Source organism: Orcinus orca, chromosome 11 (assembly GCF_937001465.1).
Source record: "Orcinus orca chromosome 11, mOrcOrc1.1, whole genome shotgun sequence".
NCBI lineage: Eukaryota > Metazoa > Chordata > Mammalia > Artiodactyla > Delphinidae > Orcinus > Orcinus orca.
In genome coordinates this window covers 95,839,092-95,863,728 of record NC_064569.1, presented here as the reverse complement: position 1 = coordinate 95,863,728, position 24,637 = coordinate 95,839,092, and the positions used below count along the sequence as shown (strand labels likewise).

The window sequence follows — 24,637 nt, the reverse complement described above, 5'->3', positions numbered from 1 at the left end:
AAAGAGTAGCCCCCGCTCTCTGCAACTAGAGAAAGCCCGCGCACAGCAACAAAGACCCAACACAGCCAAAAAAAAAAAATGCTTGTTAGCTGGTAGAATTAGCAGGTTCCAGGCAGAAGAACCAACTTGTATAAAGGTATGGAGATGCCATACTAATCTAAGATGTAAACAGAGGAAGCTGTGTGTGGAGGTTATATGGGAACTCTGTGCTATCTGCTCAATATTTTTGTAAATCTAAAACTGTCCTAAAAATAATAGTTATTAAAAATCAACCAAAAACAAACAGAAAAAGTACTGAGATGTGAAAGAGCACAGTTGACTGGGAGAAGAGCAAACACTTGGTCAGAAGACAGGAAAGGAGGGTAGAATGGCAGAAAGTAAGGCTGCAGAGGGGCCTGGTAGGAAGGGTCTCAGCAGCCATGAGGAGAACAAAAAGGCTGCTGAAGGACAGTGAGCAGAGGGTAAGTGTGGACAGACCGTGGCCATAGGGATAGGAGCGGTGGAGCAAGGGAGAGGCTGGAGGCCAGAAGATTGTGAATAGGCCATATCAGTGGTGAGGGTGAATGATCAGGCCTGAACTAGGGCAGAGGGGAGAACTTAGAGTAGAGGTAGTTACGTAATTGGCTAGTTATGAGCTGAGGGCCAGGGCAGAACCAAAAACAAGGTGCAGGCTTCCATCCAGGCAGGTGACTGCAGGGGGAGGGTTGGGCCCAATAGCCGCACATAGGAAAGTAGGAGAGGTTCCTGTCCCAAATCAACCCCATTGGCAACTAGCTGAGGATCTGCTATAGCGTAGATGTGCCACAGCTTACTGAAACCCTAGAGGCCAAACTTGAAAACTCACTTCACTTCTACACAAATGAGTGTGTGCCTGGCATTAGATTGGCACAGAGCTGGGCACAGTGTGAGGATACCTCAAAGGCTAGGAGATGGTTTCTGTCCACTAGGAGCAGCCAGCCTTAGGGAGGAAACACCTGACTGTGAAGCAGCCCACAGAGGAGCTCATGCAGAGCACTAGGATGACAAGGTCATACAAGAGGGAGGGGCTGCGAGGAAACGGGGTGCTCTGTGGATATGTCCATGGCCCTCCTGTTCCCTGCATCACCTTCTCAAACAGTCACATGACAGCTTACACAGTATGGCACTCACAGCTTGCCACCCACAACTTCAAGGTCACATGCTGGATTCTGCCTTCTTGTCCAGTCTGACAGTCCATTCCCTACACTCCAGCCACGCAGTACCTCACCACTCTTCAAATATATATACCAAGTCTTAAATTTGTGCAGCTTCAGGCCTGTGTTCATATCATTCTCTTTGCCTGGAGCACCCTTCCCCCACTATTTTAGCCGGGTACAGTCTTGCTTACCTTTTAGGGCTTTGCTTAAAGATTACAACACAAGTTCCCCAAGTCTGGGGTATATACTGTATTCATTTTTTATTCCTCTGTGCCTAGAATACAGCCTGGCATGCAGGTGATCCATGTGTGCTAAATGGATTAATGTAAACCAACTTGACAACAGCCTTGAATGTTTTTTCCCTGTTTTGTAGGCAAGGAAAATGAAGCTCAGAGAGTTAAATACCTTGCCAAGGTTACACAACTACTAAGCCACAGATCTGGGATCAGAACTCAAGATCTTGTCACTCCTTGAGTGCCACCCATGCCCCAAAGCAACAGGGGTTAGAAACTAACCTGCAGATTGCCATCGTGCTGCTGGGCAGAGAAGGAGGCAGTGAGCAGCCAGGCGGAGCAGAGGAGCTCGGTCCTGGGAGAGCCCTCCTCAGCCCAGGTGAGGGCCAGCGTCTTCTCTAGAAGCTCTATCAGGGCCGTGCTGCTCAAGAGCACTGCAGCAGCTGTAGAGGGTTGGGCAGGGCAGGCGGTGTTTAGTTAGCACCCGATGGGTGCTTCATACACACATGGTGAATGAACAAAAGGATCAGTTTAAGGCTCTAAGTTCCATTTCGGAACCACAGGTTACTGGAACCAGAAAGAACCTTAGGACCATCCGATCCAGCCACACACCCCCTTTTTAATTTTTTTTAGATGGAAAAACTGAGGGCAGCAAGGGCCATAGACACTGCCCAGCACCCTTCCTCTTCACTATGCCAGCCCGGGCCCCAGCACCTCTTTTCTGACTGCCCAGCGTGGTCTGATGAAGGCTCCAATACAGGAAGTTGAAGGAGGGCTGCAGGATGTCCGTGTCAGTGGGACTGCATTTCCCACACAGCTTGCTCACTGCAAGAGATGAGAGTGCCCTGGAGCCCCAGTGCTCAGCACTCCATGGCTTTAGCACACACCAGCACTCACACTTCTTACAGCTAGTGGCCCTCAACTGGCTAATTTCAGATGTCAGTCTTGGGGACCAACCACAAACTAAGCACCCCTGATATTACGGCCAGTGGAAAGAAACAGTGACAAACCCGAAGGTATGTTCACACCCTCCACCTGAACAAACATCAGGCAAGCAGCCCACAGCTGCCCATTAGAACAGACTGCACAAGTGTAGGTGGTCAAAAGGCATCCTATGACAGCGCTCATGCCAGCACAGACTCCAGGTTGGAGAGTCTGCAGAGGTCATATAGGCCAACCTGCCACCATCAGCAGAAAGAAGATCCAGTCTCTGAATTCTTCCAGCAACAGGGCACTCACCACCTTCACAGGGGAGCTCTGTAACCGTCAACGTGCAGTTCCCTAAACTTGCCGTATTCTCTCTCTCACATCACCTCCATCTGGCTAACTACTTTCCTCCTATTCAGCAATCAAGGTTCAGCTCAAAGTTCACCTCCCTCATGAAGCCTTAATCTCTCATGGCAAAATTAAACGCCTCTTCATGCTCTGCCAGCCCTCAGCGAGCAGTTACTACGCTGGAGAGTAGACATCTACAGAGCACATCCCTTTCCTCTTGGCAATTACCTCTCCTTGCTCCCCTGCCCCCCACCATCCTAGATATGAAACCTACCTAAGTCTCCATTCCTTTTTTTTTTTTTTTTTTTTTTGCGGTATGCGGGCCTCTCACTGTTGTGGCCTCTCCCATTGCGGAGCACAGGCTCTGGACGCGCAGGCTCAGCGGCCATGGCTCACGGGCCCAGCTGCTCCGCGGCACGTAGGATCTCCCTGGACGGGGGGCACGAACCCATGTCCCCCACATCGGCAGGCGGACTCTCAACCACTGCGCCACCAGGGAAGCCCAGTTAGATTGTTTATTTGAGATTTTTCTTGTTTCTTTAGGTAGGCTTGTATAGCTATAAACTTCCCTCTTAGAACTGCTTTTGCTGCATCCCATAGGTTTTGGATCGTAGTGTTTTCACTGTCATTTGTCTCTAGGCATTTTTTGATTTCCTCTTTGATATCTTCAGTGATCTCTTGGTTATTTAGTAACATATTGTCTAGCCTCCATGTGTTTGTGTTTTTTACGTTTTTTCCCTGTAATTGATTTCTAATCTCATAGTGTTGTGGTCAGAAAAGATGCTTGATATGATTTCACTTTTCTTAAATTTACTGAGGCTTGATTTGTGACCCAAGATGTGATCTATCCTGGAGAGTGTTCCATGTGCACTTGAGAAGAAAGTGTAATCTGCTGTTTTGGGATGGAATGTCCTATAAATATCAATTAAATCTATCTGGTCTATTGTGTCATTTAAAGCTTCTGTTTCCTTATTTATTTTCATTTTGGATGATCTGTCCATTGGGGTAAGTGAGGTGTTAAAGTCTCCCACTATTATTGTGTTACTGTTGATTTCCTGTTTTACAGCTGTTAGCAGTTGCCTTATGTATTGAGGCGCTATGTTGGGTGCATATATATTTATAATTGTTATGTCTTCTTCTTGGATTGATCCCTTGATCATTATGTAGTGTCCTTCCTTGTCTCTTGTAACATTCTTTATTTTAAAGTCTATTTTATCTGATATGAGTATTGCTACTCCAGCTTTCTTTTGATTTCCATTTGCATGGAATATCTTTTTCCATCCCCTCACTTTCAGTCTGTATGTGTCCCTAGGTCTGAAGTGGGTCTCTTATAGACAGCATATAGATGGGTCTTGTTTTTGTATCCATTCAGCAAGCCTGTGTCTTTTGGTTGGAGCATTTAATCCATTAACGTTTAAGGTAATTATCAATATGTATGTTCCTATGACCATTTTCTTAATTGTTTTGGGTTTGTTTTTGTAGGTCCTTTTCTTCCTTGTGTTTCCCAGTTAGAGAAGTTCCTTTAGCATTTGTTGTAGAGCTGGTTTGGTGGTGCTGAATTCTCTTAGCTTTTGCTTGTCTGTAAAGCTTTTGGTTTCTCCATCAAATCTGAATGAGATCCTTGCTGGGTTGAGTAATCTTGTTTTTAGGTTCTTCCCTTTCATCACTTTATTAAGTATATCATGCCACTCCCTTCTGGCTTGTAGAGTTTCTGCTGAGAAATCAGCTGTTAACCTTGTGGGAGTTCCCTTGTATGTTATTTGTCGTTCTTCCCTTGCTGCTTTCAATAATTTTTCTTTGTCTTTAATTTTTGCCAATTTGATTACTATGTGTCTCAGCGTGTTTCTCCTTGGGTTTATGCTGTATGGGACTCTCTGTGCTTCCTAGACTTGGGTGGCTATTTCCTTTCCCATGTTAGGGAAGTTTTCGACTATTCTTCAAATATTTTCTTGGGTCCTTTCTCTCTCTCTTCTCCGTCTGAAACCCCTATAATGCAAATGTTGTTGAGTTTAATGTTGTCCCTGAGGTCTCTTAGGCTGTCTTCATTTCTTTTCATTCTTTTTTCTTTATTCTGTTCCCTGGCAGTGAATTCCACCATTCTGTCTTCCAGGTCACTTATCCGTTCTTCTGCCTGTTATTCTGCTATTGATTCCTTCTAGTGTAGTTTTCATTTCAGTTATTGTATTGTTCATCTCTGTTTGTTTGTTCTTTAATTCTTCTAGGTCTTTGTTAAACATTTCTTGCATCTTCTCGATCTTTGCCTCCATTATTTTTCTGAGGTCCTGGATCATCTTCATTATCGTTATTCTGAATTCTTTTTCTGGAAGGTTGCCTATCTCCACTTCATTTAGTTGTTTTTCTGGGGTTTTATCTTGTTCCTTCATCTGGTACATAGCCCTCTGCCTTTTCATCTTGTCTATCTTTCTGTGAATGTGGTTTTTGATCCACAGGCTGCAGGACCATAGTTCTTCTTGCTTCTGCTGTCTGCCCCACCATTCACTTTTTTGGCAGCCACAGCACACTTGACTTTACTCGGCTTGTGGTCAACCAGACAAGCAGGCCCCCCAACCATACCCTCACCTGTGAACTACAGTCCTCTACCCTCAATGCTCTCAAATAAAAGTACTCAAGGGTTATACATAAATGTATATTCACTTCACGTGTATGTTTCAGCCTATTATTTCTCCCTGTTAGAGGCCCTTTCTATTTATTTATTTGGCCACAGTATATGGCTTGTGGGATCTTAGTTCCCCAACCAGGGATCAAACCCATGCCCCCTGCAATGGAAGTGCAGAGCCCTAACCACTGGACAACCAGGGAATTCCCTAGAGGCCCTTTTTTTTTTTAGATTACTGCTTTTTTTTTTTAAAACATCTTTACTGGATATAATTGTTTACAATGGTGTGTTAGTTTCTGTTTTATAACAAAGTGAATCAGCTATACATATACATATACATATATCCCCATATCTCCTCCCTCTTTCATCTTCCTCCCACCCTCCCTATCCCACCCCTCTAGGTGGTCACAAAGCACCGAGCTGATCTCCCTGTGCTATGTGGCTGCTTCCCACTAGCTATATATTTTACATTTGGTAGTGTATATATGTCCATGCCACTCTCTCACTTCGTCCCAGCTTACCCTCCCCCTCCCCGTGTCCTCAAGTCCATTCCCTAGAGGCCCTTTTGATGGCTGTTTTTGTCACACACAGACCTCCCTCCCAGCTGAGCATCATCCTTAACCTGATAAGATAGGCAGCCATGACCAGCTCCAGGTCAGGCCTGGAGGCTCTTTTTGAGCTAGACACTGATCTTCTCATGAGAAGCCTTGGGCTCCAGGCAGGGAAAAAAACCATCCTCACCTTTGGCCACCTGACAGTCCACAGGTACTGAGGACACACCATTTCTCCTATTAATTTCAACCTTGCTTCAACAAATCTTCCTGAGGGTACTGCCTATGAACTAGTGACCGCATTAATGAGCAATAAAAGGTCCTGAGAGGTTTGAAGTATGGGTAGAAAAGAGGCCTAAAGAACTGTGACTGGATCATCAGATCCTGAGTCAGCTGTGGGGTGAAGTGGAAAACTGAGTTTGTGCCAGGAAAAATGAAGATACATGGATTGTACCCAATGAAGGCCTACTCTGTGCCAAGCATCCTGTGGCATTCTACATCTACGGTTATTTTTGTAACCCTAAATCAGGTATGCACTATTATTTTACCTATGAGGAACCAAATGCTCATAGAGGCAAGGTGACTGCCCAAGGTTGCATAATTAATGACTAAGCTGAGAACAAACCCAGGCATTCCTGATTCTGGAGCTTGTCACAATGATTTTTTTTTTTTTTTTTTGATTTTCCAAACATTACCAGAGAATGAGCAGAGAAAGTTCTGGAAGGTCCTTTATCAAGAAGCCCACAGGAGATCAACCAATCAGGGAACTGTGCACGAGCTGATTGCATACCCTGCAACCCTCATCCCTCACCTTGCCTTTAAAAATTCTTTGCTGAAACCCTTCGGGGAGTTCAGGGTTTGGGAGCATGAGTCCCCGTTCTCCTTGCACGGCCCTGCAATAAGCCTCTCTCTCCTCCAAAAAGAAAAAAAAAAAAGCCCACAGGAGTAGACTGATCCACTAGCTTCTTCCAAAAAGATGAAAGGGTGGAAGAAAGGAACAAGGCCAGCACCACTGAGAGCACACCCACAGCACGCCCAGCCCCAGGCCCTCAGGCACTGTCCCAAGCAGCCAGAGCACCTTGGTGAAGAAGCTTCATGGCCATGCTGTCCAGTTCTTGCTCTGACTCGTTTCTCAGCTGCACTAAGGAGAGGAGGCTCAGCAGCAAAGGCAGGTTCCCCGAGGCTGTGAGAAACAAGGAGAGCTGGTCAGGGGGATTGACCATCAGATCACCCTAAGGTCAGACAGGCACCCACAACCCACCAGCGGTAAATAGTTTGTTGGGATTTACCCCTATTTCCTGTCTTTTTCCTTCTTCATTTAGAAGAGGGGCAACTGACGTACTGAGTGCCAGCTCTGGGTTGGGTACCAGGAATTCATTATTTCACTTAATCATCCTAAAAATCATGTGAAGTAGGGATTGTTATTCCTATTTTGCAGTTAAGAAAACTGAGGCCCAGAGAGGCTGAGTGACATCTCCAAGGCCCCACAGCAGCAGGGCCAGGGCCAGGACTTGAACCCAAATCTCAATCCAGTGCTCACAGTCATTCCACTATGTGTTTCCAAGAAATCTCATGGCTCTTAAACACTATTATTAGTTAGTTGTGGCTTGTCCTTCCCTGAAAAAGAAAGACTCAGCTCTTCTAAATACCCTTAAACATACCTCCAAACCGCCGTCCTCAATCAGAACTGGACCAAGTGAGCCACAAGTGAGCTCTCTACCTACTTCCTCTTAATTGCTTTGAAATTTAAAAATTCAACTTTCTGAGAGTAATCAGACCAATCCCAGTCTTTCAGTGTCTTCATACTGTACCAAATATCAAGCTTCCTTGACTCCAGGGAGTCCCATTCCAGATTTAGAAACCATCCTTTTGGATCTCACCAGGAGCTTCCAATACATCACAGATCCACCCCCTTCCCAGCCCCTGCTGGCTGCTGCTGCCTCTCTGACCTCCCCAGTATTTACCCCTTTTTTCTTCCCAACTGGAGGCTGCCATTCCTGTGACAAACAGCTCTGAGCACATGCTGGGCAGGGTGGGGACATGCATGCATACATCAAACACTCTCACCCATGCAGACATTAAACATAAGCACACTCAAACCACATACACAAACCAAATATGTTGAGCACCCACTCTCCAATGAGAGGAAGGAGATAAAGTTTAGTTTGATGCCCCACTGTTCTGACTTTTCTTTTGCATGGAAAACTCTGATTCTCTCTCCTAGAGCAGACCTCATCAGGGCAGAGATGCCACTTCTGTCTGACCTTCAGGTCAATACATGCCCCCAGCAGCTGCAGACTGACCTTCTGATGGGGAGGACCCATGTTCCACCAGCAGATGCTGTAGGATCAGCAGGAAGTGGCCTCGGATGAGACCACCCACTTGGACATCCTCATTCCTCCTCAAAAAGGTCCTCAGGACGATCAGTACCTTGCGGGCTGTGTCCACTGGACTGGAATAGATGAGGTCCTGAGCAGGAGAGAAGGAAGCCAGAGCTCAGAGGGCATTATGGTTAGGGACAGGTGGACAGTGAATAAGAGAGGAGCTGGGGAAGGGTCCCAAATGATGGTGTCACAGAACCTGGGGAAAGAAGCACTCACTTAGCATCTACCATGCATCATCCTGTCAAATAAGTCTATCCTAAATAGGAGAAAATGAAGGCTCAGAGAGATTATGTGATGTGCCAAACTTCATGTAAGCTAGTAAGTGGCACAATTAGGATTTGAATACGGGTCTCCTAACTCCAAGCCCAAAGCTCTTTCTACTTTCCGGGATGCCTCTCTCTTGTAAATGGAATTACAGGGTCAAGAAGAGGTTATTTCAGAACAGGGGACCTGAGGGTGCCTTAAGGGAGAAGGGGGTGGGGAATGGAGATGTCACAGGGCAGGCAGAGGATGGGTTAGGACAGATTCAGGGTACAGGAAGGGAAGCAAGGACCAGATCAGGCCCTGTCTCTGCCATGGCATCTGGCTATTTCTGCCCCAAGGTGTAAAGGCCTTGGTTTCAGAAGGTGGGAAAGAACATTGCTTTTTATTTGCTTTCAGAGTTATTTTAATGAGTATATGTTAAAGGCAAAGCCAGCAGAAGCCACACCAGAGGCTATCCTACTGATAGCTCCTGGCACCTTCTAGCTCAAACAAGCCAATTCCATTGGACAGGCCAGTTAGGGCTGGGTGTCATGAAACCAAGGTTACACACAGACTCCCTTTCCAGGGAAGACAACTTCTGACACAGAGAGACATGATTACAGGGCAACTGGCCAGACAAATCCAGATGGGCTGATCACTGGGTAGCACAGGGGTGTCTGGGCCTGGCTCTTTAAAAACCTCCGCAGCTGCCAGAGAAACAACTAAAATATTGATGAAATAATTCATATTTTATGGCAAGATGAGAAAAATTAACAAAATTTTTTTTCTACTCGTTTGGGCCTCCTCCCTCCCCTTTGGCGTATACTGTGCATCTGCATTAACCAGACCTCCTTAGGAGACAACATTCTTTCTTAATCTCATCAAGGGTCACAACGCACAACTCCTTAGGGGATAATTTCCTTCCTAATCTTGTAAGGAGCCACGATGACCTGTGACCCACTACTTGCTTTGTACGTGTAGATCTGGATTGTGTAAACTGTCAATAACACATCATTTGTCTCAAAAACTTACATCACTGTGCTTTGACCTCTTACAGGCAGAACAGTCCTCAGAGCTTTCCTTTTTTTTTTTGCCACACCACGTGGCTGGCAGGACCTTAGTTCCCCAACTAGGGATCGAACCCTTTCCCCCTGCAGTGGAAGCACAGAGTCCTAACCACTGGACCACCAGGGAATTTCCCTCAGAGCTTTCTGAAAGACTGTCTCCTGGGTTATAATCCTCAGGTTGGCTCAAATAAAATTTTCCATTTCTTTCTTAGATTGACTATTGATTAATTTTTGTTGACATTATCAATAGCAATCACTCAATTAGGGCCTGATAATGTCAGGTACTGTGCTGTGTTTAAACTGTAGTTGTATGTTTGTTTATACATTATCTGTATCTTCATGATAACTCTTCCAGGTAGGTGCACCCCGATTTTTCAAATGAGCAAACTGGGACAGATTAAGTAGTTTGCCTATCAAAAAAGCAGTGGCATTGTAAGTTCTACTACACTATGATTTAATGAAGGGCAGGGATGAGATTGGCTTCATTTTTGTTACCTTGTAGGGACTCAGAAAACATCTCTGGAAGGAAAGGATCTCAGAATGAGAGGGCTAGAGGTTCATTTCCACCACCTTTTTTACTTTACAGAGTATGAGGCTAAAGCCCAGATGACGTGTGATTTGCCCAAGGTCACAGGGCCCAAGGCCAAACCAGTTTCCCACTCCTGCTCCTTCACTGGCACACAGCTGCCTGACTGCCAGAGCTGGTCCCTTAGAAACCTGAGTTAGTAAATGTTAGTGCAAAAGGAAGGGGGCTACTTAGCATTTGGCAGCCATGCTGAATGCCAGGGGAAGGAGTGCACCCCACCATATGGGTCAGTGGGAAGGCTCTGGGTGGAGCATGGCCCACTCCACAGTCTCTCCTGTCCAGAGCTGTCCAGAACTCTCTGGGACTGGACCGACCAGAGGGATGTGGCCAAGCAGGGAACAAACAGAGCTGCTGTTTTTTACACATAAACAACCTACATGAAAGACCACGCGTTGATAAGAGTGGCAATTAACAGCTTTGTTTTCACCTGTTAATTACACATATCAAAAACAGAAATTGGTACCACCACATATTTTTAGACTCTTTCCTCTCCTGCGGCTAGAAGCTGGGGAGAAATGGTAGGAATTATATACACATGAACAAACAACAAAGCTGTTCCTTGCTATTTTTTCTTACCACTGATGTTTCTAGGATCTAATTTAGTGAAAAACTCATTAATTTAGGCTCCAGTCATGGTCATGATCTTTATTAGCTATATGACCTTGGCAATTCAATAAGCCTCTGTGAGATTAACATTATCCGGTTCAGAGTCAGTCAATAATCAGTGAATGATAGTCTACCCTGTATAGCATATCACAAGTGTTCCTATACATTCTTTCATTTATCCCCATGTTATCTCCCTTATGCATGTGAGGAAACCGAAGCTCAGAGAAGCCTTCATCTTCCAGTTGTTAGTGGTTTGTTGTGTCTGAGTCTCTCACTGGCCCATGGGGCAGGGACTAGGTGAAATTCATCCCTATATCCCTAGTGCTCAAACAAACAGCTCTCCCATTAGATGAAACACTGAATTTAGCTGAGTTTACTGGAAAGAACATTAGGGAGTCAAAGTCTGGGTTTTAATCTCAGCTCTTGTGACCTTGGACAAATCTCTCTAAACCTATTTCTTCATCTGTTTAAAAAGAAAAAAATAAGATACCATGATTAGTATCTTTCTCAGAAGATCTGAATTTTTCTTTTTTGAGACACTTAGATCTGTCCAGACCCCTAACTCAATAGGTCAGCAAAGATTTATAAGTACCTGTTATATGTGAGGAATTGACCCTGAATACATTACCTGGCAAAGAAAATCCAGTATCTTAGCTCTGTCCATTGCTACTCTGCCTGGCATCCCATCTTTTCTTCTTTCCCTATGCACTAATGGTTTATTTTTAACCCGTTCCTTCTTCTCTTTTCTTCCTCCTCCAAGGAAGAATTTGAGCCAAAGCATGAATGTGGCCCCTATCAAGCCAACACGTGTGTGATTTCACAAGACGACAGATCTCAGGGAAAAAGGTGAAGATTTAAGTCTGAGTGGGGAGTGTGTACATGAGAATGTGAATACAGACAGATGTAGGTACCTAAGGATGTGAGATATATAATATGCAGGTGTTATTTCCACCACAGTCACTCCAATAAAGTCAGGGAATCGTGTTTGTTGATGATAAGAATATCAAAGGAACACCCACTCTTCTCTAAAGGGCTATGTCATTCTTCCAGGACTAAGGGGTGGGGAGCCAAGTAACTGGCATTGAAGGCAGGGGTTCTAAAAAGAGTGTCTCATATGCTAGTGTGCTCAGTTTGGGACCTAAAACTAGTAACTGGTCACTAAATACAAATTGTCAAATGTGTAAAAAATTTCCTTTTTAATATATATATATAAATTATAGCAGTCATCTCTATAATAATGAGGAAAAAAAGATGGAATTAAAGTCAGTGTGTTAGAAACTCCAGACAGCAGGCGGCTTACTTATCTAACTGATGTACCTGACAGAAATTATAGGAATTATAGGAATGTCTTACTTCATAAAAAAAGCAATGGAATATGCAATAAACTCATGACAAAAAAATTCTGGGTATGCCTAAGGGAGGGTGTTGCACATGTAACATTATCCTGAGAGTTATGGTAGAAAAGAGGCTGAGTCCCTCTGCTATCATACATCTTCATCTACGTGCCCCAGGGCTCCCCTATGACATCAAACCCTTGTTAACAGAATATGCTTAAGAGAAGACAGGGAGGCGGGAGGGAATGGTGACTGAGGTCAGCATTTCATAGGTATATCCCCTGGGGATTAGAGAGGCACATATCTCTCAGTGAGCCGACCTCCATCAGACTTAAGAAAGGGTATAGACTTACAGAAACCAGGCACCTGCCAGCCGAAAGCACCTCCTACTCACATGGAAACAGTGATAAGTCCAGAGGCAGGCAGAAGCAGCTGCGGGTGCCTCCTGACCTCAATAAACCAGCTCCCAGAGAGAGAGGGCCCACCATCTCTGAATGTAGAAATGAGCAAGTGGTCACCTACCAGCAAAATGAGCAGGGTGCTGGGGCTGCTTCTGAGCACATGAAACAGGGCTGCTAAGCTGGCGGGAAGGGTGGGCTGCCCAGCAGAGGCGACATCATCCAGCTCCTCACAGATGCTCTCTTCCCAGGAGAACCAAAGTTCCAGGACACGGTGCCCAAACCTACTCATCAGCTCTGGATACAACAGGAATAACCTGAGCAGGAGGGGGTGGTGGGTGTACACTAGGTGCAGGTCCGGGATGCCCTCTAGTAATTTTCTGATGGCGCCAACCACAGCCTGGAGGCAAAGAAGAAAGGGGCTAAATACACCTTGCAGAGGACTCAAGAGACCCCAATCCCCAACAAACACAGACAGCCAAGACGTAGCGGGAAAAATGTACTGGCTTCTCAGTGCTCCAGGATATCTACACTGGCTCATCCCAGCACCCTCTAGAGAAAAGAAAACCTCACTGTGCTTACCTTATAACAATGGTCCTCAACTGGGGGTGATTTTGCTCCTCAGGGGACATTTTAAAATGTTTACAGACATTTTTGATTGTCTTGATTGGGAGAGTGCTACTGGCATCTAGTAGGAGAGAGCAGGATCCCACTAAATATCCTACAATGCACAGGACAGCCTCCCACAGAAAAGAGTTAGACTGTGCAAAATGTTAGTAGTGCCATGGCTGAGAAACCCAGCTCTATAATGATACCACAGTGTATCATAATTGTCAGCGTGTACTTGTCCACCTCCCACACTAGACTTGAGATGCTTGAGGGCAGGGACTGCGGCAGATTGATCTGTGCACTTGGCCTAAGACCTGGCACAGAGAAAGCAAAGGGCAGGTGTTCTGAATCATTTATTAACCCTCAAAAACCTATCTCTTCCCATTGTACATATTACAAAGCTCAAATTCCTTAACATGTTATTTTAAGAATTTTATAGTTTTCACTCTTCATTTGGGTCTTTGATCTATTTTGATTTATTTTTTGTGTACGGTATGAGGTAAGGGTCCAAATTCATTCTGTTGCTTGTGGATATCCACCTGTCCCAACATCATTTATTAAAAAGGCTATTCTTAAAAAAAAAAAAAGGCTATTTGTTCCCCACTGAATTGTCTTGGCATCCTTTTAAAAACATATGGGTTTCAGCTTCCCTGGTGGCGCAGTGGTTGAGAGTCCGCCTGCTGATGCAGGGGACACGGGTTTGTGCCCCGGTCCAGGAAGATCCCACATGCCGCAGAGCGGCTGGGCCCGTGAGCCATGGCCACTGAGCCTGAGCGTCCGGAGCCTGTGCTCCGCAACGGGAGAGGCCACAACAGTGAGAGGCCCGCGTACCGCAAAAAAATAAATAAATAAAATAAAATATGGGTTTATTTTTGGACTCTTAGTTCTGTTCCATTGATCTGGTTGTCTATGCTAGACATATACCAGAACCACACTGTCTTGATTACTCTATTTTTGTAGTAAGTTTAAATTAAGAAGTGTGAGTCCTCCAACCTTGTGCTTTTTTTTTAAATTTATTAATTTTTTTGGCTGTGTTGGGTCTTCGTTGCTGCACGCGGGCTTTCTCTAGTTGAGGCAAGTGGGGGCTACTCCTCGTTGCGGTGCACGGGCTTCTCACTGCAGTGGCTTCTCTTGTCACAGAGCATGGGCTCTAGGTGCACGGGCTTCAGTAGTTGTGGCACGCGGGCTCACCAGTTGTGGCGCACGGGCTCTAGAGTGCAGGCTCAGTAGTTGTGGCACACGGGCTTAGATGCTCTGTGGCATGTGGGATCTTCCCGGACCAGGGCTCAAACCCGTGTCCCCTGCATTGGCAGGCGGATTCTTAACCACTGCACCACAAGGAAAGCCCTTGTACTTCTTTTTCAAGATTGTTTTGGCTATTTTGGGTCCCTTGCATTTCCATATAAATTTTAGGATCAACTTGTCTATTTCTGGACAAAAAAAGAGAAGGCAGGGACTCTCCTGGTGGCGCAGTGGATAAGAATCCGCCTGCTGCAACTAGAGAAGTCCTGTGTGCAGCAACGAAGACCCAACGCAGCCAAAAATTAATAAAATTAAATCTTAAAAAAAAAAAAGAAGGCAACAGGGATTTTGATCAAGATTATGTTGAATCTATAGATCAATTTGGGGAGTACTGCCATTTGAACACTACTGTCTTCTTTTTTCCTAATTTTATTGAGATATAATTGATGTATAACATTGTATAAGTTTAAGGAGTATAACATAATGATCTGATAAATGTATATATTGTGAAATGATTACCACAATAAGTTTAGTCAACATCCATCACCTCACATAATTACAAAAGTTTTTTCCTTGTGATGAAAACTTTTAAGATCTACTTTCTTAGCAACTTTCAAATATACAAAACAACATTGTTAGCTGTAGTCATCATGATGTACATTACATCCCCAGCACTTATTTATCTTATAACTGGCCATTAAGTCTTCTGATTCATGAACACAGGTTGTCTTTCTATTTAGTTATGTATTCTTTAAATTCTTTCAATAATGTTTTGTGAGTTTCAGTGATCAAGTCCTTGCACTTCTTTTGTTAAATTTATTCCTGTATATTTAATTTCTTAATGCTACTGTAAATGGAATTATTTTCTTAATTTCTTTTTCGAGCATGTTATTAAAGACTTAGGTCTACCTCCCAGCTTCTTTCCACTCCTTCTCCCACATGACCTAGCCAAGCCACACTAAACTAGGCTTCCTTCCTTGAATGGATAGACTGGGTAACTCCCCACTTCTGTATCTTAAATCTTACTCTACTCTCAGCCTGAAAGTTCTCCCTTCACTACCTCCATCTCTTCCACAAAGCCTCTCTGATGCCACAATCGGACACAATCTCTTGCCCCTTGTGCTTTCGTAGCTCTCAATGGTCCTCCAGCTCCAGGAAGCACTGCAGCTGTTCCCTGCCTTGTAGGAGATCTTTTTGTCTCTCTTGCCAAACTGGTGCTCCCTGAGGGCAGGGAGTTTGTTTGATTCACCTCAACCCTGACAGGGACCCACATGGCACCTGGTACCTGGCACATGATAAGTGGTCAATGCACATAGGGGAGTTATTGTTTAATGGGTATAGAGTTTCAGTTTTGCAAGATGAAAAGATTTCTGGAGATAGATGGTGGTGAGATGGTTGCACAACAATATTAATGTACACAATACCATTACTGTACACTAAAAATGGTTAAGATAGTAAATTTTATGTTTGTGTATTTTACCACAATTTTTTTAAAAACCTGGATAAATAAATAAAAATAGAAAAACAAAAATGAAGTGAAAAAAAGTTGTGACTGTATATTGCCATTTATATATTTATGTAAGAATTTTTAAAATGCAAAACAATGTTATATATCATTTATGGATTCACACCTAAGGGGGGAAATCTGGAGCTCCTCCATAAACTACCTTCTAAGTCTCCACACCCACTGGTAGATGGGAAGAGAGGGCCCCCAAGAACCAATCTTGCCACGATTATTAGTCTTGAAGCCATCAGGACTATTCCTATTGTGTCCTTTTCCCCCGTTTATGTCAGTCACCTCAGAAAGCCCAGAAATTTCAGGTCACCCCCATATGGCTCAGGACATGCCCTCTCTAAATTCCATCTCCCACTCTTACACAGCTCCACAACCCTTCCACGTGCCCTCTAGAACTCACTCACAGTTATCAGCAAATTCCCTATGTCCTGTACCTCTTTGAATATTCCCTTCACCTTGCTGCTTTGATTCTCTGCCAAAAACCTCTTTTGCCTACAGTCTCTCAAGGGAGGCTATTTTCACTCCCACTTCCCTAGTTCAAAAACCTTGGCCTCTAAATTCTCTTACTTCCTCCTTCTAATCTCCTCTACCTGCCTCAGCCATTCATTCCCACGGTCATGTATCTAGACCTTGTCATTACGAAGAACTGCACCCTCTCAAATAATCCCAATTTCAAGCATCCCATTTTACCACCACCCCTCCTATCTTTCCAGCTCACTCCCTCTAGTATTTCAATCCAACAATTCTTTGACCCTCATGAGAACCAAAATCTTTGAAAACATCCTTTTATCTTCTCTTATTCTCATACTTCACACTGGTCCATCAAGAGATCCTATGGCACCAACTTGAAAATATATCCAGAAGCTGACAATTTTCACCACCTACTCCACTATCTCTTGCCTACATTATTGCTGTAGCCTCCTAACTGGTTTCTGCATCCTCACCCTTGTACTCCTCTGTTATATTGTCCTAGTGGCCAGAGTGATCTTGTTTAATCCAGCCATGAATTAAACCATGAGACTGTATGAGATCATCAAAGCAGTAAATTTAGAGAAAAAAGAAAAGCAGTCACAGACTGAGCCCTGAGGTACTACAACATTTAGAGGTCAAGGCGATAAAAGAGAATCAGCAAAAGACACTGAGACATAACTGCCACAGAAGTAGGAGGAAAACTAGGAATACCCGGTATTCTAGATGCCAAGGAAAAGCAGTGTTTCAAAGAAAAGAGATGCTGTTGATAGGTCAAGCAAGATGATGACTAAAATACTGACTATTGGCTTTAGCCATGTATCTGTTATTGGTGACTTTGACAAGTGCATTTTCAGGGATATGGTAAGAGTGAAAGCCTAACTGGGTAGGATCAAGACAGGATGGGAGAGCAGGAATGCCTGAAGCATCTTGTGATACTAGAAAACTCAAACTCAGGCTTCCCTGGTGGTGCAGTGGTTAAGAATCTGCCTGCCAATGCAGGGGACACAGGTTCGAGCCCTGTTCCGGGAAGATCCCACATGCCATGGAGCAACTAAGCCTGTGCACCACAACTACTGAGTCTGCACTCCAGAGCCCACGTGCCACAACTACTGAAGCCAGCGCACCTAGAGGCCATGCTCAGCAGCAAGAGAAGCACCGCAAAGAGAAGCCCACGCACCACAATAAAGAGTAGCCCCCGCTCGCAGCAACTAGAGAAAGTCCACATGCAGCAGCCAAAAATAAAAAATTAATAAATAAATAAATTTATTTTTAAAAAAAGAAAAGAAAACTCAAACTCTGTGTCAAAGATCACTAAGGTTGTGTCAAAAGGACTTAGGAGCAACCTTGAATAGGCTCCCACTGGCCAAAGATAGGACGATTTGATCCTCAAAAGGATAATATAGTGGATTGAAACCATCAAATATTTTTAAATCGATGAGCTCATAATGATACTAAAAAAATCTCTTTGGTCACTTTTAGAGAGTGCTAGGCAACCAACTCATTTTTTTTGAAAACTGGTAATTAAAGGGAAAGAATCAAACATTCACTCTATGCTTCCTATACAATCTACCATTCAGAGTAACTGAATAGTTGGTGAGAGAAGTTTCTTTTTATACAAATAGTCCAGTTAATAAACAAAGAGAGAATGACAGAATTAGGATATTATATTTTGCAATCCCTAACGAATTAAAGGATCTAGGGAATGATCACCAATGGCTGCTAATACCACAAAAAGAGAGACAATGGGACATTATATACCTACATCTGTCTTACTTGAGAACACTTGCACTTCTACTATACCTTCCTGATTCCATTCAAATTAAACCAGGTCTGCTCATGTCACATTTGCCCCAGTAGTAATTTTTTTAAAAAGGCAAAATTAATAGTCAGTGAAGGAAGAGAGTCCTTAATTTGAGGCTGAAGAGTCCACATCTAAGGAATAAAAGCAATTTTCAGTGGAAAAGGTGACAGGTCCAGTGATGAATCAGACATAGTCCTCCACCCCTGAGAGTTTATAAAGAAGCTAGAGAGAGAAAACTTGTAACATATAACCACCTTCAAAGCAATCCAAGACCAGCCTGGTTAACAATGATCTGGGTGCCGGCAACACACTTTGTTTGATAAACTGTTACCTGGAGACACCTCACACCTCTTTCCTCCTGCATAAACCAGAGGTGGTACTAAGAAAAGAGCCTTGGGAGTTGGTCAAGTCTGAGCTGGAGTCCTGGTCACGCCATCAATTAACTGTGTGACCTAGCAAAAGTTATCAATACTTTAACCTAAGTCTTGATTTTCTTATCTATAAAACGGAAATAATAATCTCTGCCTCCCAGTACTGTTGAGAGAATTGGCTAAGTTACAAGGGCTATGTACATATCAGCACTCTATCTTCCCCCACTCCCCCAACACACACTCTCTCTCTGCCACCCACCTTCTCTATATATACATCATCATAGTCTCCCAAGGAACCATGATGTGAAGAGGTGCAAGAGGAGGAAGAAAAGCCCCAGGCACTTTGGTCCATACCTCATCTAGCGCACCGTCTTTGTCCTGGCAGATTGCAAGTAGATAGATGGAAGCTCTGAAGACCACCAGTGGAGGGCATTCACCCTGGTCCTGCAGAGACAGGAGGAAGCTTCGCACAGCCATGAATAACTCTGCCTCTGAGACAAACCTGTCAACCAAGGACAGTCTGAGTGAAAAAGGCAGAGATGGCTGTCCTGCCCCGCCACGTCCTCCCTCAGCCACTGTCCTTCTGTCCCAGCATGTCCACATTCTAATGACACCTTGCACAAAGAGTGTATTGTATATATTTAACAAAGCATCGTCACACATGCATAGCACATAGTTCTGTGCTTTGTGCAAGGCTCTATTAGAGGCCAGAGACTCCTCACTCACACCTAGAAGGTAAAGCATCAGGCAGCTGGACCGGCAGTGTTAAAGAGAAGGATGCTGCTTCTGGGGTTCAGGAGGCCCTGCTTTGGCAGCCAGTCCACCCTTCTCGTATTTATCATTAAACATTTCTGTGAAAAAAAAAAAAAAAAAAAAAAAAAACAAAAAAACATTTCTGTGTTCAATGGGCTACTTTCTGGGGGAGGGAGACGTCTATACTTGTACATGCAAGGGAGATGGGGATGAGGAGGAAACTGACTTCACTATATACCCTCTTATATCTTTTAAATTTTCTACCCTATGTCTCACCTATCAGATTAAGACCCCCCAAAATTAAACATTTTTAAATAGGTAATAGTAAATGCAATGCAGTATCCTGGATTGTGTCCTAGAACAGAAAAGGAACGATAGAGGAAGAATTGGTGAAATCTGAATAAAGCTTAGTTAATAGTATTGTACCTTCACATATATCATCATATGATTTTCAACAAGGGTGCCAAGACCATTCAATGGGGAAAGGACAGTCTTTTCAACAAATGGTGCTGGGAAAACCAAATTTCCACACGCAACAGAATGAAGTTAGACTCTTACCTAACACGATATTAAAAAAAAATTAACCCCAAATGGATCCACACTTAAGACCTAAAACTATAAAATTTTTAGAAAAAAACATAAGGCAAAACTTTCTTGACATTGAATTTGGCAATGAATTCTTGGTTATGACAATAACGGCATAGGCAATAAAATAAAAAATAAACAAACTGGACTTTATGAAAGTTTAAATATTTTGTGCATCAAAAGACTACCAACAGGGCTTCCCTGGTGGCGCAATGGTTGAGAGTCCGCCTGCCGACGCAGGGGACACAGGTTCGTGCCCCGGTCCGGGAAGACCCCACATGCAGCGAAGCGGCTGGGCCCGTGAGCCATGGCCGCTGAGCCTGCACGTCCGGAGCCTGTGCTCCGCAACGGTAGAGGCCACAACAGTGAGAGGCCTGCGTACCGCAAAAAAAAAAAAAAGACTACCAACAGAGTAAAAAGGCAACCCACAGAATGGGAGAAATTATTTGTAAATCATATATCTAATAAGGAATTAATATCCAGAATAAATAGAGAACTCCTAAAACTCAACAACAAAAAAGTTGAAACAATCTGATTAAAAAATGGAGAAAAGATTTGAATAGACATTTCTCCAAAGAAGATATACAAATGGCCAATAAGCACAAGAAAAGATGCTCAACATCACTAATCATTAGGGAAACACAAATCAAAACTATGAGATAACAACCTCATATCCATTAGGATGGCTACTATCAAAACAAAAACAAAAATAAGTATTGGAGAGGATGTGCAGAAATTGGAACCCTTGTGCACTGCTGGTGGGACTGTAAAATGGTATAGCCACTGTGGAAAACAGTATGACATCTCCTCAAAAAATTAAAAATAGAACAACCAGATGATCTAGCAATTCCACTTCTAGGTATATACTCAAAATAATCGAAAGCAGGGACTCAGGGAGATATTTGTATACCTATGTTCACAGCAGCATTATTGACAATATATAATAAAAGGAAGCAACCCAAGTCTCTATCGACAGATGAATGGATAAGCAAAATGTGGTATATACATGTACAATGGAATATTATTCGGTGCAAAAAAGGAGGGAAGTTATGACGTATGCTACAGCTTGGATGAACCTTAAGACATAATGCTAAGTGAAATAAGCCAGTCACAAAAAGACAAATACTGTATGATTCCACTATAATTAGTACTTAGCATAGTCAAAATCATAGGAACAGAAAGTAAAATGGTGGTTGCAGGGGCTGGGGGCAGGGGGGAATGGGCTTACTGTTTAATGGGTATAGAGTCTCAGTTTTGCAAAATGAAGAGTGCTGGAGACGGATAGTGGTAATGGTAGCACAATATTATGAATGTATTTAATACTACTGAACTGTACAGTAAAAATAGTTGAGATGGTAAATTTTATGTTTGTGTATTTTACAATTTAAAAATTTGGAAAAAATAGTAATGTGCCAATGTTACTTTCTTAGTTGGATAAATGTACCACAGTTATGTATTAGGAGAAAATGGGTGAAGAGTAACTTTTCTGTAACTCTAAAATTACTCCAAAATAAAATGTTTATTTAAAAACTAAAAAGAAAATGGATAATAGCCATAATATAAATATTATGCTACCAAAAGAATAAGGTAGACCTATTAATACATATAGTAGCATGGAAAGATGTCCAAGATATACTGTTAAGTTAAAAAGCAAGTTGAAGACCTTGTATTATATCCCATTCTGTATATTAAAAAAAAAGTTTATTTGTGTTTTTTGTTTTGTTTTGTTTTATTATTATTTTTGGCTCTGTTGGGTCTTCGTTACATTCTCTAGTTGTGGCGAGCGGGGGCTACTCTTCATTGCAATGCGCAGGCTTCTCATTGCAGTGGCTTCTCTTGTTGCAGGGCACGAGCTCTAGGCGTGCGGACTTCAGTAGTTGTGGCTTGCAGGCTCCAGAGCGCAGGCTTGGTAGCTGTGGCGCACGGACTCGGTTGCTCCGCAGCACGAGGGATCTTCCCGGACCGGGGCTTGAACCCGCGTCCCCTGCACTGGCAGGTGGATTCTTACCATGTGCCACCAGGGAAGTCCCTATATTCGTGTTTTTTAACACACAGAAGAGTTCATGGAGGGTACCTAATAGTAGTTAACTCTGGCAGGTGTATGGGGAAGTATTTTAACGTTATAGCCAATCATTTTTCTTGAGTTTTTACAATAAGCACGAGTTTTAAAATAAGAAAAAAACTTTTTATATATATATAAATTTATTTATTTATTTATTTTTGGCTGCGTTGGGTCTTCGTTGGTGTGCAGGGGCTTTCTCTAGTTGTGGAGAGTGGGGGCTACTCTTTGTCGCGGTGCATGGGCTTCTCATTGCGGTGGCTTCTCTTGTTGCGGAGCAGGGGCTCTAGGTGCGCGGGCTTCAGTAGTTGTGGCGCACAGGCTCAGTAGTTGTGGTTCATGGGCTCTAGAGCGCAGACTCAGTAGTTGTGGCGCATGGGCTTAGTTGCTCTCCGGTCCAGGGCTCGAACCCGTGTCCCCTGCATTGGCAGGCAGGTTCTTAACCACTGTGCTACCAGGGAAGTCCAGAAAAAAACTTTTAAACTATCACATGGGTCAAGTGATGTTCAATGAGGGTGTCAAGACAATTCAAAGGGGGAAAAATAATCTTTTCAACAAGTGGCGCTGGAACATCTGTATAAGCCACATTATAAAAAAGAAGTTGGGGGCTTCCCTGGTGGCGCAGTGGTTGAGAGTCTGCCTGCCGATGCAGAGGACACAGGTTCGTGTCCCGGTCCGGGAAGATCCCACATGCCGCGGAGAGCCTGGGCCCGTGAGCCATGGCCACTGAGCCTGTGCGTCCGGAGCCTGTGCTCCGCAACGGGAGAGGCCACAGCAGTGAGAGGCCCGCGTACCACAAAAAAAAAAAAAAAAAAAGAAGTTGGACCCCTACCTCACACCATCATAAAAGTTAACTCAAAATGGATCATAAACCTATATGTAAGAGCTAAAATTGTGAAAGAAAATAACTATAGAAGAAAATATAGGAGTAAATCTTCATGACTTTGGGTTAGAAAATGGTTTCTTAGAATCAACACCAAAAGCATAAATGACAACAGAAAAAACAGACATATTTCATCCCCCCCCCAAATTTTTAAAATTAGATTTAATAAAAATTTAAAACTCTGTGCTTCAAAGGATACCATCAAGAAAGTTAAAAGACAACTAACAGAACGGGAGAAAAAAATTGCAAATCATATATCTAATAAGGGACTTGTATCTAGAACATATAAAGAACTCTTACAACTCAGTTAAAAAAATGGGTCAAAGATCTGAATTTCTCCAAAGAAGGCGTGCAAATGGCCAAGAAGCACATGAAAAGATGTTCAAAATCATTAGTCATTAGGGAAATGCTATTCAAAACCACAATGCAAAAACCACTTCATAACCGCTAGGCTGGCTATAATCAAAAAGATGGACAACAAGTGTTAACAAGGATATGGAGAAACTGGAACCCTCAAATATTGCTGGTAGGATTGCAGCTACTCTGGAAAACAATTTGGAAGTTCCTCAAAATGTTAAACATTGTATTGCCATATGACTCCTCAATTCTACACCTAGTATATACAGAAAAGGAAGAGAAAAACAAGTACTCAAACAAATACATGTATACACATATTCACAGCATTACTATTCACAATAGCCAAAAGGTGGAAATAGCCCAAATGTCCAGCCATGGATGAAGGAATAAACAAATTGTGGTGTATATATACGACGGTATATTATTCAGCCAAAAAAAAAAAAAAAGAATAAAGTACCAATGCATGCTACAAACATTATGCTCACTGGACGAATCTTGAAAACACTGTGCTAAGTGGAAGAAGCCAGGTGCAAAAGGTCACATACTGTATGACCACATCTATAGGAAATGTTCAGAATAGATAAATCCATAGAGACAGAACACAGACTGTTGGTTGCCAGGAGCTGAGCAGAAAAAGGAATGGGTAGTGACTGCTTAATGGATAAGAGGTTTTACTTTGGAGTGATGGAAATATTTTGGAACTAGATAGAGATGGTGGTTGCACAGCACTGTGAATGTATTAAATGCCACTAAATTGTTCGCTTTAAAACAGTTAATTTAATTATGTAAATTTTACCTCAATAAATTATTTTTTAAAAGCTTAACAGAAAATAGTCTTTTGATTTTAAATTTTAAAAAATTGTATAGTGATTCTTAAAACCAAAGTAAGGCACTGACATTTTTTTTTTGGTGCGTGAACAACACCCTCAGGGATATCAAGGAACTCTCATTAGCATTCTAGGCCTCTGTCTCTAGACAGACTACCCACCTGTCTTAACCCCCTCTCCAACATGTGAACCCCTGAGGAATATAAGCCATTTCTCACTTATCTCTGTGTCCCCAGTGCCCAGCACCAGGCTTGGAGAGGATGCCTCTGTAAACATTTATTGAATTGAACTTGGCTAAAGATGTAGGTTCCAGAACCAACCGTCAGCCACCAGCTCTGAGCACTGACCTGTCCTCGTGAATGTAGGCCAGGTAGAAGAGGAGCAGGATGCAGTACTGTCTCTGGCGAGTGGCTCCCTCCACGTACTGGCGATCCGACAGGAAAGCAAGGCTTTCAGGGCTCCTGCTGCTTATCTGGGGCAGCCCATGCTGCAGAAGCTCAGACACTGCAGATAGTTCTGGGGAGAGAACAAGCAGGAGAAAAATCACACAAAGGACACAGGAGAGCAGGTAATGAGCACATGGGTGTCTACTACATACAGAGTACTGCACAGGGCAGCAAGGATACATGCCAGATAAAAGGAAATCAGTCTCTTCTTCCTCTCTACCAGGAGAGACTAAAGGTAGCATGTGGAA

At 43.3% G+C, this 24,637-nt stretch overlaps 1 protein-coding gene across 1 annotated transcript in view; it reads right to left on the bottom strand.

Annotated features, from left to right (window-relative positions):
• Positions 1-24,637, bottom strand: part of MEI1 (meiotic double-stranded break formation protein 1) — a 65,248-nt gene that overhangs the window by 11,032 nt on the left and 29,579 nt on the right. The window contains exons 18-24 of the mRNA XM_004279538.4: positions 24,291-24,459; positions 18,834-18,981; positions 12,594-12,869; positions 8,155-8,320; positions 6,930-7,034; positions 2,123-2,233; positions 1,691-1,851 (exon numbers count right to left, since the gene is read on the bottom strand). Coding sequence (XP_004279586.1) covers positions 1,691-1,851; positions 2,123-2,233; positions 6,930-7,034; positions 8,155-8,320; positions 12,594-12,869; positions 18,834-18,981; positions 24,291-24,459 — 1,136 coding nt within the window. The remainder of the gene's footprint in view (positions 1-1,690; positions 1,852-2,122; positions 2,234-6,929; positions 7,035-8,154; positions 8,321-12,593; positions 12,870-18,833; positions 18,982-24,290; positions 24,460-24,637) is intronic.